Consider the following 21,565-nt stretch of genomic DNA (forward strand, 5'->3'; position numbering starts at 1 on the left):
AGATCACATCTCAGATAAAACTCAAAAATATTTAATGGAATAAAATAAAAATTTACACAAAACTACAGTTTACTCAAGAAGGAACTGATCATTTGAATAGCACTATATCTATCAGAGAAATGAATTTTTAGTCAAAAACCTTACCACAGAGGAATTTCTAGACCCAGATGGCTTCATTGGTGAATTCTACCAAATACGTAAAGAAGAACAAATACCAAGTTTACACCAACCCTTAGGAAAGAGAAGAGGGGTGAACATTACACTTATTACTAAAATGTGACAGGACAGTACAGGAAAAGAAAACAAAATTTTAGCAAACTGAATTCAGTAGTGTACATGAAAAGGTTAATACACAATTGCCAAATGGGATTTTTCCCAGGAATGCAAGGTTAGGTAACACTTGAAAAATCAATCAATGTAATTCACTGTATTAAAAGACTAAAATAGAAAAACAGTATGTTCATCTCAACAAATGCTAAAATCCTACATCTATTTGTTAAAAAACAAACAACAACAAAAACCTCTCAGCAAACTAGGAAGGGAATGAAACTACCTCAACCTGATAAAAGATATCTATAAAAGCCTTCAGCCAAAATCTATTTAAAGGTAAGTAACCTAACATTTTCCCTCTAAGATCAGGAATGAGGCACGCATGTCTACTCTCACCACTTTTAGTCAACATCTTCTTAAAGATCCTAGCCATAGGCAAGTAAAATAAATAAAAGGCATATAGATTGAAAATAAAGTAAAATGCTCTTTATTCTCAGATGACAAGAGTATCCATGAAGAAAAAATCCTAAGAAATCTAAAAAGGCTACTAGAACTAATAAGCAAGTTTAGTAAGATTGTAGGATATTAAGATCAACACAAAAGTATTTTTCTATAGTATTTTTTATATATTACCAGTGAACAATCAGGAATTGAAATTAAAAACACCATATGCAATATTATTTGAGAGATATGTGCAGCATCTATAAAGAAAAAACTAGAAAATATTGCTGAGATAGAAAGAAGTCCTAAATAAATGTGGAAATATTCTATGTTCATGGATTGTAATATCAATATTGTTAAGATGTCAATGCTTCTTAAGTTGATAGATTCAACCTAATTCCAATGAAAATTCCAGAGTATATACTTTAAATACTGATAAGCAGTTAAAAAATTATATAGAAATGAAAAGAATCTAGATAGCCAAAATAATTTTTTAAAAGAAGAACAAAGTTGGAGGACTTATAGTACCTGACTCCAAGACATGTTATAAAATTACGATTATCAAGGTAGTTTGGTATTGGCATTAGTGAAACAGAATTCAGAGTACCTGCATAGAGCAATACACATATGATCAAATGTTTTTTTGACAAAGGTTCCAAGATAATTCAATGGGCAAAGGATAATCTTTTCAACATATGGTGCTAGAATAATATGCAAAGAAATGATCCTCACTGCTTACTTCACATAATTTTCAAAAATTACTCAAAATGAATTAGAGACCTAAGTGTATAATAGGAGCTACAATTCTAAGCTATAAAATTATATACTATAAAATTTCTAGAAGAAAACATGGGAGAAGATCTTGGTAAAATTGGGTTCACAAAAAAATTCTTGAATATGACACAAAAAAGCACATACCCTATTGGAAAAAATGATAAATTTGATTTTACCATATTATAAACTTTTGCCTTTCAAAGTACACTATTATAAAATGAAAAGGCAACTACAGACTAGAAAAGAATATTTGTAAAATATATACCTGTTAAAGGATTTGTGTCTAGAATATATAAAGAACTGTTGTAACAGAATTAAAATAAGACAAACAACCCCAATAAAAATAGCGAAAAGATTGAAACAGACACTTCAGCAAAGAAGATATACAGATGGCAAATAAGCACATGAAAAGAGCTCATCATAATTAGTCGTTAGAGAAATTAAAGTAAAACCTAACTAAATACCGGTACATAACCCACAAGAATGGCTAAAATTAAAAAGACTGTACAAAGTCTTAGCGAGGAAGTAGAGTAACTATAACCTGTATACTGATAGGAATGTAAAATTTTGGATAAATTTGGCAATTTCTTAAAATGTTATAATACACTTACCATACTACTCAGCCTTCCAGTACTAGATGCTTACCAAAGATAAATGAAATCCTATGTTTACACAAAGACTTGTACATGAATATTCATAGCAGCTTTATTTATAATAGCTAAATACTGGAAACAATGCAAATGTCTACCAACATGTGAATGGATAAACAAATTGTTGTATATCCTTACCATGGACTATTACTCAGCAATATAGGGGAACAAACTATTAATACATACATCAAGATGAATGAATCTCAAGATACTTATGCAGAGTAGAAAATGCCAGACAAAAGATAGCACATACTCTATGATTCCATTACATAAAATTCTAGAAAATGCAAACTAACCTGTAGTGACAAAAATCACATGAGTAATTGCCTGGGGATTGAGAAAGAGGGAGGAACTACAAAAAAGTCTGAGAAACTTTCTGGAATGGTGGATATGTTTCCTATCTTGAAGGTTGTGACAGTTTTATGAGTTTATACATATGTCCAATTGTGAAATTTTATATTCTAAATGTGTGTGGTTTATTGTACATCAATTAGACCTCAATAAAGCTGAAATAAACCATGTAGTTATTTGAAGCAAAAATCCTAACACTGTATAATGTGAGGCCATTATTCATGTAGATCTTCTAATATATATGACAACAACAGCACAAAGGACAAAGGGGAGTATGTGTAGCTATCCGTCTCCAAGTTCCTACATTTTTAGTAAAGTAGGACAACATTAACTTTAAGTAGTATTTTAATAATTTAAGGATGCATTTTGAAATCACTAAGGCAATTGCAAAAAATTCAAGAAGGTACAGGCAAACAGCCAGTAGAAGAATTAAAATGGAATACTAAAAATATTTGCTTAACCAAATGAAGAAAGGGAAGGGGAATTGAAGAACAAAAAACAGGTGAGATAAAACTGAAAACAAACAGGAACATGGTAAAAACAACGCTAATCATGTCAATAGTTATGCTGAATGTAAATGAAGTAATCACTCCAATCAAAAGGAAGAAATTGTAAGACTAAATAAAAAACCAAGATTCAACTATAGGTTGTTTGCAAGACAACCTTTAAACATGAAAAAACAAAGAGGTTATAAGTAAAATGATGGCAAAAGATACACTATGCAAACCACAAGCATAAGAAAGCTCAAGTGGCTATATTAATATCTGACAAAATAGAACTCATAGATAATTAGATCGATAATTCCCCTAGGAGAATTATCATAGATATGAGAAATATTTCATAATGATTAAAGGGAAAACATAATAATTGTGTATGTGCCCAGTAACTTAAAAATGCATAAAGCAAAAATCAGCAGAATTAAGGGGAGAAATAGATAATTCCACAATTTCAGTGGGAGATTTTAACACCCCCTTCTCAGTAATTAATAGAATAATTAAATATCATAAAGATACAGAACGAGAGTTAGCACACTTTTTCTATTAAGGGTCAGATAGTCCAATATTTTAGGCTTTGTGGGCCACATGTGATTTCTGTGGTATATATATATTTTTAAATTTATTTATTTTGGGCTGCGGTGGGTCTTTGTTACTGTGCGCCGGCTTTCTTTGGTTGTGGCAAGCGGGGGCTACTCTTTGTTGCAGTGAGCAGGCTTCTCACTGCAGTGGCTTCTCTTGTTGTGGAGCACGGGTTCTAGAGCGCAGGCTCAGTAGTTGTGGCGCCTGGGCTTAGTTGCTCCGCAGCATGTGGTATCTTCCCGGACCAGGGCTTGAACCCGTGTCTCCTGCACTGGCAGGCAGATTCTTAACAACTGTGCCACCAGGAAAGTCCCTCTGTGGTATATTCTTTATTGTTTTTTTTTTTTTTTTTTTACAACCCTTAAAAATGTAAAACTCATTCTTAGCTCATAGGATGTATAAAAAATAGGCTGCAGGCCAGATTTGGTCCACAGGCTGTAGTTTGTTGAATCTTGATATTGAAGATCTGAATATCACTATCAACCACCTTGATCTAATTGAGATTTACAAAATAATTGCAGAATACACATTCTTCTCATGTGCACATTGAATGCTCACCAAGATGGACCATGTACTGTACCATAAAACAAGTCTCAATACACTTCAAAAGATTGTAGAGTATATGCTCAGACCACAGTATATTTAAAATTGGAAATCAGTAATTTTTTTTTTTTTTTTTTTTTTTGCGGTACACGGGCCTCTCACTGTTGTGGCCTCTCCCATTGCGGAGCACAGGCTCCGGACGCACAGGCCCAGCGGCCATGGCTCACGGGCCCAGCCGCTCCGCGGCATGTGGGATCCTCCCAGACCGGGGCACAAACCTGTGTCCCCTGCAATGGCAGGCGGACTCTCAACCACTATGCCACCAGGGAAGCCCTAGAAATCAGTAATTTTAAGGTATCTAGAAAAGCCCTAAGTATTTAAAAATTAAATAATACATCTCTAAATAATCCATAGGTCAAAACAGAAATTATACTGGATATTAGAAAATATTTTGGATTAAATGATAACGAAAATATATCAAAATTTGCAGAATGTAGCTGAAACAGGAATTAGAGAAATTTATAGCTTTAAATGTTTATATAAAAGAGGGAGAGAGACAACAATAAAACAAATAGGATAAATTCAAACATTTGGTGGATAAAGGATATATGGGAGTTCCTTATACTATTCTCAACACTTTTCTGTAAGTTAAAATGAAAAAAAAAATAGAAAGCTCCCCCAACCTCCTTAATTTTATATTCAGCCAAATTGTTATTCACATGTGAGACTGAGAAACAAAGAGAGATAAGATTCGGTCAAGACAGTGGATTATGTCTCTTTCCATCCAAAATTACAAATATGCATGAAGCTCTGTAAAAACCAGGGTGACATTAGCAAATAAGAAATTTCACATAACTACTAAAAGATAGAAATCAGACAGGATGACATCTATGGGGATAAGAGTGGAGAAGAATCAAAGTACTAATCAGAAGAGCAGTAATTAACTAATTAAACAATTTTGGAATCAGAAATTAACTGACAAGCCACTTTCAGAGGAGTAGGTTGAGTAGGTTAGTCTCTCCTTGCCCTGGCCTATATCAAGAATTATGATGGAAAGGTATTTCCCTCTACACTAGTGGTTCTTAACTTTGCCTGCACATTGAAATCATCTGGGTAGCTTTAAAAAATACTGAGCCTCAGATTCTTATTTAATTGGTCAGAAATGAGGCCTGAGCACCAGACCTATGTTTAGTATTGAAATATAGTATAAATTAGAGAAAAATAAACTTGCCTTAAAGTGCTAATTAATGTAGAGTTACTGAGAAGTTTCGTCCTGGTACAGGAATTTGGGAGGTAGAAGAGAATACAAAAATATATCTATGTGAATTGCTACTTCAAGTAGTCTGTAAGCAGACTATTTAATAAGTAAGCATTTGGAAAAAACAAAATACTGGACTACAACTACCTTCCTTTATAACAAAATAAACCCCAAGTGGATTAAAGAGTTGAATAAAACATGGAAATAAAAAAGTACTAGAAAAAAAGAACAGGTAGATTCTTTTTTTCATAATATTAGGTAAGTAAGTCCTGACAAACATGCCACAAAACTGAAACTACAAAAGACATTATTTAAATTTACTGAATAAAAACTTTAAACTTATCTATTGGTAAAACACATTATTAACCAGAGAGCAATACAGCTAAAAATTAAGAATATTTGTAGTGTTCTTACAAACCTGAGAAGTTCCCGCAGATCAATATAAAAACATAGTAACATGCAAATGAGAAAAGGACTTAAGCACATGCTATTTTTTTAATGAAAAACTAAAATATAAAGCAATATTCAAATTACTATAATACCCATCTATAAATCAAATGTTATTTTAAGACCCTCACCAGAAAATAAATCATTAGAAAATTTTGACAAAAAAAATAATGATACACTTGATTTTGGCTATTTCAATCAGAAGTATATAATAAATTTACTTACAAGTTGATATGCGTCCTTGACTTCTTGCAATCCTGTCCTTTATAGATTCTGAAGGTGTTTTCTTGCTACCATGAATGGTTTTTGTGGAGAGTTCGTTCAGCTTCCAGTGGGTCCAAAAGTCTTTTTTAGGTTTTAAACCTGTTGATACAAATATGTACATTTAGCCAAAGAAATTAGGAGTTTAAAAATATCTTTTGTCAAAGCCTTTTTAGGAGCATTATACATTTCATTCTCACAACAGTCCTGTGAGGACTGTCAGTCTCAAGTTTCAAAAGAGGAAATCTCTACATAGAAATGTTAATATCTTATCACATAAGACTGAGAATTAGAAAAGAGATAAGCTTGATATATACCTTTCTGACTCATAGACATAAGCTAAGTTCATAAATGGACATAAGGGGAGATTAATATTGTGAAAACTTGGAAAGGACCTAAATATCCAGCAACAGTACATCCATACGGTGGATCATGAAGTATCCATTAAAAGTTACCTTGTAAGTATTTGTTAACATATAAAGGCAATCATAACATGTTTTTATGTGAAGGACAATTTTACCATATACATATGTGTGACTATAGCTTAAACATTAACATGATTTCCTCTCAGCATAGGTGATTATTGTTTTCAAAATTTCCCTATCTGTATTTCCTATTATTTTTAAAATAATGTTTATGAATCAGTTATAGTACCCTAAAAGAAATAAAAATAAATTCCATTTAAAAAGTTCCATTTTTGTTCCAAAAACTGTACAGGGTTGAATAATTGATTTAACCACACTAAACATTTATATACTCAGCAATAAAAATGAGAACAATATAAATTCCTTTGCATACTCCATATGTTTATTCTGATGGTTGAGACAGTATATGTTAATGTGTTCAGTAAATGGGAAATATGAGCTAATATTATCATCATTATTAATATACATTGATATACTCATAAACATAGCCAGTATTTTCTCAGCAGTGAGTATTCAATGAGGATTATTTGCTATATTTTGATATCAAATTGGAATTTTCTAAGTGTTTTTAGATTTGGTTATTGCCTATTTCACATTAGTTGCCACTAGATAAAATATTCAGAAGCCTGAAGTGTGATTCGTTTGAATGTTCCTCCATAGATTGTCTATGTTTTAAAATATATAGTGTATTTGTGGAAAATCTGGGGTATAGTAAGGCTAACAGATCAGGAGATTAAAAGACAGTTTTTTTTTATTGAGAGGGGGATCAATGTCAGAGTAGGAAGACATGGAGCTCACTTGCTCTCACAAACACATCAAAAATACATCTAGGGGCTTCCCTGGTGGCGCAGTGGTTGAGAGTCCGCCTGCCGATGCAGGGGACACGGGTTCATGCCCCGGTCCGGGAGGATCCCACATGCCGCGGAGAGGCTGGGCCCGTGGGTCATGGCCACTGAGCCTGTGCGTCCGGAGCCTGTGCTCCGCAGCGGGAGAGGCCATAGCAGTGAGAGGCCCGCGTACCGCAAAAAAAACAAAAAACAAAACAAAAAAACAAAAAACCCATCTACATGTGGAAGATTACTCAAAGAAAACTAATTGGAAACCGGCAGAATATCTCCTATAAAACCAAAACTGCAAGGAAGATCTCCATGTAACTGGGTAGACTTGGGGGGGGAAAGACATCGGGTTGGAACCAGCACCCCTGGAGGGGTCTGTAAGGAAGAGAAAGGTCCACAAAGGTGGACCCTTGCCCTGGGGAGCCCCCATGCCTGTTGGGAAATCCACTGAGACAGAAGAGCTGGAGAAGCCTAGACTCTAATTGTAAGGAGTGCGTGTGTGCTGGCTTGCCAACAATCAGAGCAGAGAGAGACTTGTACTGATGGCTGCCACCTCATCACACTTCCAGTTTGAAGGGGCAAGTGCCCAGTGCCCCTCACTCCACACTACAGCCTGGCAGGAGATCAGGGGAAAGATTCAGTCTACCTGCTAGAAGTGGGATTGCTGAATCACACGGGAGTTCTATTTTCAGTTTTTTGAGGGACTTCCATACTGTTTTCCATAGTAGCTGCACCAATTTACATTCCCACCAACAGTGCACAAGGGTTCTCTTTTCTCTACATCCTTGCCAACATCTGTTATTTGTAGTCGCTTTGATAATGGCCATTCTAACAGGTGTGAGGTGATATATCATTATGGTTTTTACTAGCATTTCCCTGGTGATTAGTGATGTTGAACATCCTTTCATGTACCTGTTGGACATCTGTATGTCTTCTTTGGAAAAATGTCTGTTCGGTTCCTCTGCCTATTTTTAAAATCAGATTGTTTCCTTTTTGCTGTTGAACTGAGTTCCTTTTATCTTTTGGATATTAACCTCTTATCAGATATAATTTGCAAATATATTCCATAAGTTGTCTTTTCATTTTGTTGTTTTCTACTATGCAGAAGCTCTTTAGTTTGATGTCGTCCCACTTACTAATTTTTGCTTTTGTTGCTTGTGCTTTTGATACCATATCCAAAAAATTGTTGTGAATACATATGTCAAGGAGATTTACCACTATGTTTTCTTCTTAAGAGTTTTATGGTTTCAGTTCTTTACTCCATTTCAAGTTAATTTTTGTGAGTGGCATAAGATAGGAGACCAATTTCATTATTCTACCTGTGATGATCCAGTTTTCCCAACACCATTTATTGAAGAGACTATCCTTTTCCCATTGAGTATTCTTGGCTCTCTTGTCGAATATTACTTGACTGTGTTTGTGAGGGTTTATTTCTGGGCTCTCACTTTTGTTCCATTGGCCTATGTTGTCTTCTTTCCTATAGTTTCCATGTCTTGCTCAAATTACATATCTGATCATACATGTTATCTATCCATCTTTTCCACTAGAGCATTTACTATATTAATCATAGTTACTTAAAATTTCCTGTCTGATATTCTAATATCTGTGTCATATCTAAAACTGGTTCTGATGATTTGTCTCTTGATAGTGTGTTTATTTTTTCCATTGCTTTTTTGTAGACTTCATAATTTTTGTTGAAAGTCAGACATATTGTGTAATGCAGTAAAGATGAGGTAAATAGTTTTCAGGCCTTGAAATGGGCTTTTTGTTTGGTCTTAAGCATGGGTAATTAAGTCAATCTGGAAGGGAATTGAGAGTTGGGCTGTGTTTGGGTTTTGTTGTTACTATGATTACCTTTAGTACTCTACATGCTTCAAATTCCTCTTACGATGTAAACTGCCTTGCCAGAGGTTTTTGTTTTCTCTTAGTTTACTTCCACATCAGCATCTGCTCCACTTTCAGTTTTAGATCTTTTGTGTCTTCTCAGAAATGGTCTTTTCCACACTTGTGCCCCTCTCCCAGCAGTAGACTGCTGTTACCTGTCAGTTGATGTTTGTTAGCCTGGTAGTGGTAGGTATTCTCTGTTCTGAATCAGCATCAGCGTTGGGTTTTGTTCCTGGGTCTTGGGATAGGGTCTTCTCAGTAATCCAGCCTTGCCCCAGCTGTAGCAAACTTGTTCTTGGCCCAGTATGCATTCCTGGCCTCTGGGGTAGAGGTAGTTTTCTGTTTCCCAGGTGAGCTGTGTTTCCACTTCTTCCCTAAGGGCAACTGCATTTGCTGCTCTTCCTCCCCACAACCTTTCCCCCTCCTCCTGCTGTGGCTTAAAGCTTGTTGTTGTTGTCAACATAGAGGAGATAGAAGGGTCAAGGCAAGGCTTTATGCCTTTTTTGCAGTGCTTCTATTACATTCCCCCAGGCTTTCTCAAGACTGTTATTCCACCCTCAGTATTTCTTGTAAGATGTGTGGAGAGAAGCTTGCAAGAGAGGGCAACTTCTCCCTTGTTTTATGTAGTTACTAAGGGTTCTATATTCTCACACTAGACCACACTCAGCTTTAAGCAATTCATTAAAAATTTTGGCTAAGGGAATTCCCTGGTGGTCGAGCGGTTGGGACTCCGTGCTTCCACTTCAGGGGGCTGGGGTTCAATCCCTGGTCGGGGAACTGAGATCCTGCAAAGCACGTGGCGCAGACAAAAAAAAATTTTTTTGTTGTTGAATTCTTCTTACTGGCTTTTATGGTATCTGGCTGCATCTGCCCCCGAAGAGCAAGTGCTTGCATCTGGTCTCTCCTTGGAGGCCCCTTTCTTTAGATTTGGGGTTGACTGCTCTGCAATCTCTGATGGGTTCAAGGGAAGTTTTGAATTTCCAGACAGTCCAGTGTTTTTTGGTGGAAGGGTAGAAGTAATATCATTTTAGTTTTCTACATCCTAAGCAGAAGCCAGAAGTCATGGCACAAATTTTAATCTTGCTCATTGTAAGGCTGCCATGTGGGATTCAGTCATAAGGCTTGTGCCAAAATCTAGCCAATCGTACAAAATCTTAATGTGTCTCTAGAGAAGTAGCCTCCAAAGTCTTCCATACCCTAATCTTCCCAAATTGTGAATGTTACATGGCAAAGGGGAATGAAGGGAGCAGATGGAATTAAGTTTGTAAATTGGCTAACCTTACAATAGGGTATGTGGGCTTGTCCAGGTGAGCCCAATGTAATCAGAAGGGTCCTTAAATATGGAAACGGAAGGTAGAGGAGTCAGTATCAGAGTGATGCAATATGAGAAAGACTGACTATCCATTGCTGGCTTTGATAATGAAAGAGGGCCATGAGGCAAAGAATGGAAACAGCTTCAGAAAAGTTGCAAAGAAACAGATTCTCCTCTAGAACCTCTAGAAGAACACAGCCCTGCCAAACATCTTCATTTTAGCCTAGTGAAACTCATTTTGGACTTCTGATTTCCAGAACTATAACACATTTATGTTGTTTTAAACTAAGTAGTAATTTGCTATAGTAGCAATAGGAAACTAATACAGTCTCTGGTGCTCTAAGAATTGTGTATAAGGAGCTCTGGTAACAAAAATTTTGTTTGTGAAAAACGAACCAAAAATGAAAGCCAAATGACAATGTAAGAAATCAAACTGAATATAATGTAAATAACCTAATAAAGTGATTACTTCATCCTGATAAAAAGGAATTTTTTTTTATTAAGGAGGAGAAATTGAATCAAGTATTTTAGATCTATGCTATAAACATCTCAACAAAGAAATAAGAAAAACATGTCTTATAAAATTCTTTCAACAAGTGCTCTAGCCAATACAAAATAATCACAACTGAGAGATAAAAATCTTACTAAAAGTTGAAAAGGTCGTTTATGAGCATAGACTCAGAAAACATGTGACTCTTGATAGGTATGCAATGTGAGAAATGCATTGCAAGAGAAATCTGTACATATTCATGATTAAATAAACCATAGAGGCTCTAGTGCAGCTACCACTACTGCCTTTGTTTTCAACTTAAATTTTTATCAATGAATAAAAATTAAAATGAACAATCATGTACAGTTCAATGAATCTTCACAAATTTAATATATGGTGTCCATGTTACCAGCCCCCAGAAACAAAATATTCAGCACTCCAGGTGCCCTCCTTTCTAGCCAGGACCAATTCCCAAGAATAAACATTATCTTTACTTCTAAAATTATAGCTTAGTTTTGCCAGATTTTGAACTTTGTATCAGTGGACTCAAACAGGATCTACTCTTTTGTGTCTGGGCATTTTTCCCCCCTCAACCTTGTTTCTGTGATTTGTTCATACTATTGTATATAATTCTAGTGTGTTCATTCTCATTGCTGGTAGTATTTCATTATATGAATATTCCACAGTTTATCTAAATTTCATATTATTGATGGGCATTTGGACAGTTTGTTTTGATTATTATATAAATAGTGCTGCTAAGAACATTTTGTGCTTTTGGTGTACAGAAGTATGTACATTTCTGTAGGTTATGTACCTGGGAGTCATAGATATGCTGGTCCAAACTCACATATGTTCAGCTTTATTAGATATTGATTGTACACTCCCACCAGCATGGCTGCCTTTTATCTTAAGAAAATGCAGGTTTGAATTTTTTTAACTCTGTTTGAGATAAGTGTACATTTACATGCACTTGCAAGAAATAATACAGAGAGATCCCCATACCCTCTATTTAGTTTCCCACAACGGTAACTAATACCTTGTAAAACTATAATATGGTATCACAACCAGGATATAGACAATGATATAGTCAGGATATGGAACGGTTCCATCACAAGGATTCCTCGAGTTTCCCATTTTAGCCACACCTGCCCTCCACTTTAAACCATTTTTTCTGCCTGATGTGAAGTTAATAGGTGAGGAAACAATAGATGATCCTTTTGCTACAGAAATGTTTTCTACTAAGGTGAAGTAGCCCCCAGAGAAGTATTGAAACAAGTGTTCAACAGGGATGACTAGCCTATGTTGGGAGGATATGCATTCATAAACAGCCGTATTCAGACTAGAAGTGAGCAATGAAGTTTACTAAAGATAGATCAATTTTGTGCCTGCGTAGATGGTTTTATAATAAAACTGAGATCATTCCACCTTTTGTGAATCCTAGGGTGTTAATCAAGTACGTGTTTTAGCATATGAATAACAAAGCCCAAGTAGTTGCTGGGAAACACTGGGAGGATTAGGGAGGGCTTACTTCCTCTAAGTCTTCAGAAAAATTTCCCTTTTCCTTCTCTGCAACAATTTTTCATAAATTAAATACCGGTGTTTTTATTTTATTCACCTCAGGGGGCAATATTCCATTACTCATAGGAGTTCAGACACTGGAGTCTGACAGGCTTAAGTTGAAATCCTGGTTCGTTACTTAGTAGTAACTGTGGACAAATTCTCTTAACCTTGGTTTTCCCTTTTGTAAAGGAATAATAGCATATTGTTACAATAAGGATTTTTGAGGCTTAAGTGGGATTTTTTATGTAAAATGTGGATTTCTCTTGCTCAGCTTGCTGTTGACTTTGCTGTGGATTTAACCCTCTTTCTATATGTACAAATGGAGACCACTTGTCATGTCTAGATTCTTGCCCATGTCTGAGTCCAGCATCCATTCATCTAGCATAGTTCTGCTGTTCCTTCAATGTCTACTTATATTCTTGAGTCAGGCTATGAAGATTACCTTAATTATCACTGTACTTTTTCTTCCTTTGCTTTCAAATGCTTTTAGTGTTTACTATTTCTTTCTTGTAATTCTCCTATAGTGTAGACACCATTTAGGGCACAGTCATCTCCTTGTTACATTTTAAAATAATCACTAAAAATTTGAGATTTTGTTATAAAAAATGCAAATGTTGACGAATATTACATCTCAAACTTAAATCCTGATTCCATAAAACCCTACCACCACAACCTTCTCTTACAGTCTTCACCATTTCAGTAGTTGTCTATTTGCTCAGGCTAAAATTCTTGGCATCATCCCTGACTCTTTTATTTGTTCCACTTTCAACTTCTATATATCAATAAATCCAATGGACTCTGCCAGCAGACTTATCTAATATAACTTACCAGCTCCTCATCCTTTAACCAACCTGTTCTAACCAATCACCATGTCTCACTTCTATTACTGCAATATCTCCAACTGCATTCCTGATTCCTCCCTTGTCCCCTCTATGGTCTCTTGTTCTCCCAAAAGCTAGAGTGATCCCTTATAAACATATTTTAGGTTACAAGTATTATTTGCTCAAAATCATCTAGTGCTTTTCCATTTCACTCATAATGAAAGAGTCCTTATAACTGCCTATAAATTATGAGATGCCCTAACCTACAGACATATCTCTGACCTCATCTTTCTACTTTTCAATTCCTTTCTCATTCTACCTCAGCTACATTGGCTTCCTTGCTGTATTGCAAATATGCTAATCTTCTACCTGCATCATGGCCTTTTCATATGCTGTTCCTTCTACCTAAAAAGTTTCCATTCCAGATATCGACATAGTTCATTCTCTCACTTCCTTTGAGTCTCTGATGAATATTACCTTCTCATAAGGTATTCTCAGGTAACCCAATATGAAATAACACCAGTTTCAGTGGATGTGTTTATAAACACACATTAGAAGACTCTAGAAGGTGGAGACAAGAAGGCAGACTAACTAGGAACCTCAGGACCCAAGGTACAACACAACAGTGAAGTCCTTGGGTTTTCTTTTTGACTCATATTTCTCGGTGCTAGAGAAACCAGAATCCAGAAATGGTAACAGGCAAAGATAAAAGAAGTCTCAAGAAAACCCTCCTCTCTCTAGCCAAAGGACCAGGAAAAGGGCTGCCTAGTAGGACAGAAAACTTTTAGACAATAACTGCTTGCTCCAGCCAAACACAACAGGAAAATCTGCTGCTCCAAACCCACCACTGCCAGAAAAGGGTGGTTGGAGAGCCTCAGCTTCCACTCTCACTAGGGTAGTATCAGAGGAGGCAGAGCAGAGACAGAAGACTTTTATTCCCACAGGACTGGAATGAGGTGCACTTTCCTCTCCCTATGGAAAGTGGTGTCAGAGTAGGCCTAGTGGAGACTGTGACCACTGCCCAGATATAACAAGGCTACCCTCCCCCTTATAGTGTCAGTGGAAGCCACTTGGGGAGCAGTAACAAGGCATCCCTGCCCCTAAAAGCCAGGGTGGTATCAGTAGAGGTCTGCTGGGAGCTGTAACAAACCCTCCTCGCACCACTATGTCAAAAGAGACCAAGTGGGTAACCTGGACTTTCATTCCCCACCTGACAGTGCCCTTCTCCCCCAACTAGAGCAGTGTCAGAGGAGGCCTGTTGAAACACAAAATTTAGATAAGATTCAGTCTTACAATACCCAAAATGTCCAGGTTTTAATTGTCATATAAAAAACTAGGAAATTCAACTTGAATGAGAAAAGACAATTGCCAGCATCTAGATGACACAGATTTTAGAATCACAAGGATTTTTCAAGCAGTTATAATAAAAATGCTTAAACAATAATGAACACACTTGAAACAAATGAAAGAACAAAGTCTCAGTGAAGAAACAGAAGATATAAAAAAGAACCAAATGTAACTTTTATAACTGAAATGTACAATAACCAAATTTTTTAAAAAATCAAGAATGAGCTTAACAGCATAATGGAGGGGACAGAAGAAAGAATTAGTAAACTGGAAAATAGAATAATAGAAATTGCTGAATTTTCAACCTTCAGATTAATTCTACCAGTCATAGCCTATAAAACTTCCTGAACAAGAAAATTTTTGTTTACTTCAGCTAAAACTATTCATTCTGATATTTAAATAGGATAAGGTATTTATATTAGTGTTCTTGCCTTTACTTCAGGCAGTTTGCATATGGAATGCTTTGAAGACCCATAGGAAGAGCGTAAAGTAGACACCCCCCACTGGATTTACCAGAGGACTTTAAAACCTTTCCTTATACATCTCCTAGCTCATTGCTATCGCTCATCTAAATATGTTATATACATTCTTCTTTAATTACATAATAGAAACTAGTTAAAAGCATAAGAATTATAAAAGAAATATGAAAACTATATTTGCAGATGATATGCATAGAAAACCCGAGACAATCAGTGACAAAACTAACTTGAATAAAAGGATTAAGTAAGACAGTGACTTATAAAATTTCATACAGAAGTCAATATGAATTTTCGGGGGACACAATTCATTCTACAACAGGTCTGTAGGAAAGTTGTTCTGTTCTTCACATTTTTTTTCTTATAGTATTTTTGTATGAATTCTGTGCTCATTCTCTTTTTGCTTCTTATATTTGAATTAGTTGGATTTTTCTCTATAATTAGGAGACTCCTGTCCTATGTGTATTGATGGAGGTGGGTGGTCCTCAGGGTTGTTTTCTAGCATGTACCTCCCAAGGACTCCCTCCTTAAAATATGAAACATTTTCTTAAAGAAATGGTTTGGTTACTAAGAATTGACACAAAACAGTTTTAAAAAATTAGTCAAAATTTGGACAGATTTATAAGATGGACTTGAAAACAGTCAATAGCTTCTGGTAGTCCATAATGGGATAGTAGTCTTAGGAAACAATATTGGGGAGGTATTTCCAGGAATATGAAACAATACCTACTTTTTTTATGTTCTACAAGGAACTCAATTAGCTCTAGAATTTACCCAATATTATTTGCTATAAAAATGCCAGCAGTGTTCCAAAAGCAGCTTAAAATATTTCTCTTACAAATATAAAATATCTATGGTATGGTTTTCTCTCTGTGGCAATTTGGGTTTCTATAATAATTCCACTGCCTGTAAAATTATTTGGCTTTCTAAAGTAAACAACTGATTAATTTTAGTATAACAGAATTTTCAGAATAAAATAAATAATCATTATTATTTTGAAACACAGACATCAATATGCTATGTTTTGTAAGGCAAAGAACTACAAATTTTTTTGAGTGGAGTAAACAAAACACCGCAATTCAAAAGTTTTAGGTTCCACAATAATGATCAATACTTAATGATATTCGTACCTGACAACCAGAGAAAAATGTTATTCCCTAGATCTTCTTTAAATTCATCATTAAAGAAATCAGTGGATTCTGGAAATGCTTCCTGGAATGTTGCATAGATAGCCTGTGCCAAACAATCAGGATACACCTACCAAAAACAGAGTCATATTAAAATAATTCCATATTTCATATAACATATCTCAACTACCAAAGAAATTACTAAATTTGTGAAATATACGTGTCCCTTTTTTCTTATAGCTTGCTTTTGGCCATTTAGTACTTCTTTGTATTTCTAACTGAGGAATATGAACAAAGAAGAGTTGAAAATAAAGTCAGTCAATTTGGCTATTTGTTAGCATTTTGGGAAAAAAATTTAATTTGGATAAAGGATGAATTTACAATTAAGATAAGATACTCTAATGATTCTACATTTATTTCATTTAACCTTGCTATTGATACCCTCTTTCAGAAAAAGAACACTGTCTTTCAGGTCATTATAATAAAAAGCATATTATATATATTAATTGAAATATATTTGACATGTAATACTATGTGAGTTTAAGGTGTACAACATGTTGATACATTTGTTTACTGTAATATGATTACCACCATGGCATTAGCTAACACCTCTATCACGTCACACAATTATCACTTTGAGTGTGTGGTGAAAATAAAGAGCATGTTTTTAAATAATTGAAGCCTGTTTAGGTGAGTTAATATATTATAACCACAACTGTAAAATCATGATCCGATTTTATATTTGTATCATACAAATAGATGGTACTATCAGTATTATATTAGACTTAAAGTCGCTTGACTACTAAGCTTCTCTTGGGGACTGACTAAACACAGGAAGATACCAGATTTTTAGAGTAAAGATTTAAAATATTTTATCTGCTATTTTGGAAGGCTGGCAGACACAAGAAATTAGAAGAGGCAAGGAATGGCTTCTCCCCTAGGGCCTCTTAAAGAAACGAGCCCTGTTGATACCTTGATTTTAGTCCTATAAGATTCATTTTGGACTTCTGACCTATATAACTGTAAGACAATGAATTTCTGCTGTTTTAAGCCACTAACTTTGTGATAATTTTTACACCAGCAATAGGAAACTAATATAGCCACCTAATCCAGTAGTGCTAAAATCTGCTGGTATGGATGGTATTCTTTGAAGAACTCCATAAGTTTTTTTGGGTAGGGGAGTAGAGGAGAGGGAAGAATGCTTTAATATACTGATATATTTAATTTTACTGAATAAACCATGAACATTTTTACTACCAGAAAAATCACATATTATAATTGTGGTATATAAAATCACACTAATAATCAAAATTTAAAAGTTGAACAAGGTAAGTAAGAGGAACTTTTAAAAGTTTTCTGTGAATATTTCACCTTCAGGAGATTAGGGGAAAAAGAGATCAAGTGTCAAATGGTGTTGGGAAAATTTCTGAAGGAATATCATTGTATGACATTGGAAGAAACTGAAGCAAAAGCTATACTAAATATGTTCAGATTCAGTTAATTTGTACTGAATAGTGAGACCTGAAGCTAATTTTTTGATTCTTAAATATTAATAGTTTTCTCTTTCTGTGGTAAGATAAATCAGATGAGCCAATAGTAACAAAACACCTTCTTATCTGAATGAGCTAAAAATAATAGAAATTGGTCAATGAGAGTTGAGGCTCCATTTCTACTTATAGAGCTGTGGAGGTAATAGACCTGTAGGGAGGTGGCGTGGTTCTCAAGTATTGAGACAGGGAGAGGGAACATTATAAAATGACTGAACAAAGGTCAAGGGGTCAAATCATTAAGGTGTACATGTTATTTGTTCTCAAGTGAGGCTTTGAATCTTGGTTAAACAACTTCTAATTTCTCCTTGGAAAAAGCCACTGAAAATAGGGACTTAGAAAAAAAATCAAGTCATGATTTGAGAAGGATTATAAATACAATATCTATCAAAAGGCACATCCATCCCAAGGGAGAACATTTGGACCATAAATGTAAGACTAGAAATTACAGAATAAGGGATATGCAATGGTGCCACTACCTCCTTTGTTCACATTAAATAGGTCTTTTATTCTTTTCTTAAGAGCCCTGTGTTAAAGCATGCTTGATTTCATCGAGCCTTGTATATAGGCTAGAAACACCACAAAGGGATAGACTAGGTGAAAGCGTATGGATAGGAGAATCAGCTGGTTTTGTCATCTCTAGACAATTTTAATGACCAAAAATCCTAATCATTAACTATTATTTTCCTGCAAATAAGAAAAATAAATTTAATATTAGCAGAGAAAATCTTAGTCTATCTTTCAGAACATTAGTGTTCTATAAACAATTTATGAATCATGGATCAACCTCTTCATCTGATGGACAACCAGCTGTGGAACTGAGAGACTGAATGTCTTGCGAAGATCACCTGGGTAATTACGAGCAGATTCCAGATGTGAAGCCAAGTCCCTTATGCCCAGTCCACTACTGATTTCCTTCTACGATACTGTATGTATATGTTTGTGAGATAGATCAAGATTGAGCATAAATATTTGGCAATTTAAGTTTATGTTTTCATCATGAAGGACATTTATTTTTATTTTAGGTTTTACCCATGAAAACATTGACTGACTCAAAAATACTTCTGTATTTCTGAATTACAGATGTCTGTACAACAAAGTATTTAAATGTGGCTTCTGCTTTGAAACGCTAGATGTTTACATTTTAAAACACTCCATGAAATTCCTACATGTCTTCATTTCACACTACTCAAGAACATAAATTATTTTAACCAAATTATTTTACTATAACAGACATAGTAAAACATTTGATTCATAAATTTGTCCATTGTTCCTTACTGTAACAGGTGCTTAGTACTTAGGCATAACACAAGAAGTTAAGTCCTCTTAGATCAAGATACTTTATAAAGTAAAATGATAATTTTGTAAGTAAAATACCAAGACTATACACAGAACAAGTCAATAGTTTTCAAATTATTAATATGCAAACAAATACATATACCACACTGAGGAGATTCTGTAAGGCTTTTAGTCAGTAGAATATAATATTCTGGGGTGGAGGGGCATGACTTTTAAAATATTATCATTATTTACTCTACTTTAGGTAATTTTGCTTGCAAAGTAACAAAATATGTTCTCATATGTGTTTAAATAAAATAACTATTTTTATATTTCACTTGCTATAAAAATAATTAGCATAATTAATTTCTATATTTACCTGAAAGAATGCATCCTTTCGACTTAGAGGTATGCTCATGAAAAGTGACACATAACTTTCTGAAATTCTATCAAACAAGGAATCTTGACTTTCTCTGTCAGGCTTAAAAAATAAAACACACATGGAATTAAAAGCATTAATGTTACAATTTAAAATTAGAATCTGTTTACATAATGTCAGTAACTCTATCTTCTTAAAGGGCAGATCAGTTGCTATAGCGGGATGAGCATGGGTTTTTGGCATCATGCAGACCTGAATTTGAATGCTGGCTCCATTATTCATTAGCAGCACTATCCCAGGCAAGTTAATTAAGTCCTAGTTTCCTTATCTGCCAAATACAGATAATATACACATACCTTAAAGTATTATCTTAAAATTAAATAGGGACAAGGATTATATTTTGTTTGACTTTGTATTTCAAGCCCTCAGCATGGTGCCTGGCACACTGAAAGCACACCAACATTTGATGAATTAATGAAGGTTCTTGAATAGTAGTTGGCATGCACAAGGCAATCAATGACATAGTTGCCTGCTATTATTCTATAACCATTCCAAATTTTTCATAATCAGTAACTCAGTATAAAATCAAAGCAATTACTGGAATGAGACAGTCATAGCCAGAACTAGTAAAATTGTGACATGAGAACTATACTAAAAAGAAAGTAAGTAGAATGTCATAAGAAGGAAGAAATCTGTAGATAATAATAATGTCAATATTAAAGTCCTAAGGTAGCACCTTGAATTCTTGCTCTATTAAGCAATGAAGAGATAAATTAAAGTACAAATCCATGAATTAAATAAAGCAATAAAGATGAATTAGAGTCCAAATTCATTTATGATGTCAACAGTAGAAGCATAAGCTGGCATTAATAGATTTTGGTAATAAACATAAAAAATGATCAAATTTAGTGGTAGTTTTCTATGAAATTAGCATGCCATATGAGCTGGGATTCATAAATGCATAGAATCTTAGACCTAAAATGGAAGTTAGATATCACCTAGGTTAAGCCCCTCTATTTTAGTGACTGCATTGATGCTCAGAAAGATTAAGAGAATTATTTAAGGTTATACACAGTTAAGTAACTGAAAGCCAGACTAGAATCTAGGTCTCCTAACTCCCAAAACAGCTTTCATGCTTGTGTAATAAGTTTATGGAAGGAGATGGTAGCAGAAATAATAATGATAATGTTAATAATTCTTGATCATTTATATAATGGGCAGTGGTTCTAAGACTTAGGGTTGTGTGACAATTAAATGAGATAATATATAATTTACTAGTAGAGAAAGTTGGCATGTTTCAGTTACATGATCTACACTTAACATGTGTGATGAAATACCCAAACAGAAAGTTGTAGAACATGTCTTTGACTAAGACAATTCAACCTAATGTCCACACCATATATACCTCCACAGGAAACTGAGTAGCAAAATGGTACAGCGAATTTTTATACATGTTTTGGTATGTTTGAAAAGAAAACGTATCCTACAGCTTTTGGATATTCAGGTTACTGATATGTTCATTAGATCTAGCTATTTAACATATGTTAAATCATACTTACATTCCAGGAATAAATTTCATTGGTCAGATTGTATAACCCTTTTAATATACTGAATTCAGTTTGCTAGTATTTTGTTGAAGATTTTTGCATCAATATCCGTCAAACAGGATATTGGTCTGTAGACACTTTTTTTGTTGTAATATCTTTGGCTTTGGTATCAGGGTAATGCTGCTTTCATAAAATGAGCTAGAAAGTATTCCCCTCTCTTCAATTTTTTGGGAGAGTTAGAGAAGGACTGGTGTTAATTCTTCTTTAAATGTTGGCAGAATTCATCAGTGAAGTCATCTAGTCCAGGACTTTTCTTTGTTGGGAGGTTTCTGATTACGGAAACCTGATTGAATCTCCTTACTAGTTATAGGTCTATTCAGATTGTCTATTTCTTCATTATTCAGTCTTGGAAAATTATATGTTTCTAGGAATTTGTCCATTTTATACAGGCTATCCAATTTGTTG

At 34.7% G+C, this 21,565-nt stretch overlaps 1 protein-coding gene across 1 annotated transcript in view; it reads right to left on the reverse strand.

Moving 5' to 3' along the window:
* FAM227B (family with sequence similarity 227 member B) overlaps positions 1 to 21,565 on the reverse strand; it is a 277,213-nt gene that overhangs the window by 202,735 nt on the left and 52,913 nt on the right. The window contains exons 8-10 of the mRNA XM_067746547.1: positions 19,554 to 19,655; positions 16,353 to 16,479; positions 6,036 to 6,173 (exon numbers count right to left, since the gene is read on the reverse strand). Coding sequence (XP_067602648.1) covers positions 6,036 to 6,173; positions 16,353 to 16,479; positions 19,554 to 19,655 — 367 coding nt within the window. The remainder of the gene's footprint in view (positions 1 to 6,035; positions 6,174 to 16,352; positions 16,480 to 19,553; positions 19,656 to 21,565) is intronic.

Source organism: Pseudorca crassidens, chromosome 1 (genome assembly GCF_039906515.1).
Source record: "Pseudorca crassidens isolate mPseCra1 chromosome 1, mPseCra1.hap1, whole genome shotgun sequence".
NCBI lineage: Eukaryota > Metazoa > Chordata > Mammalia > Artiodactyla > Delphinidae > Pseudorca > Pseudorca crassidens.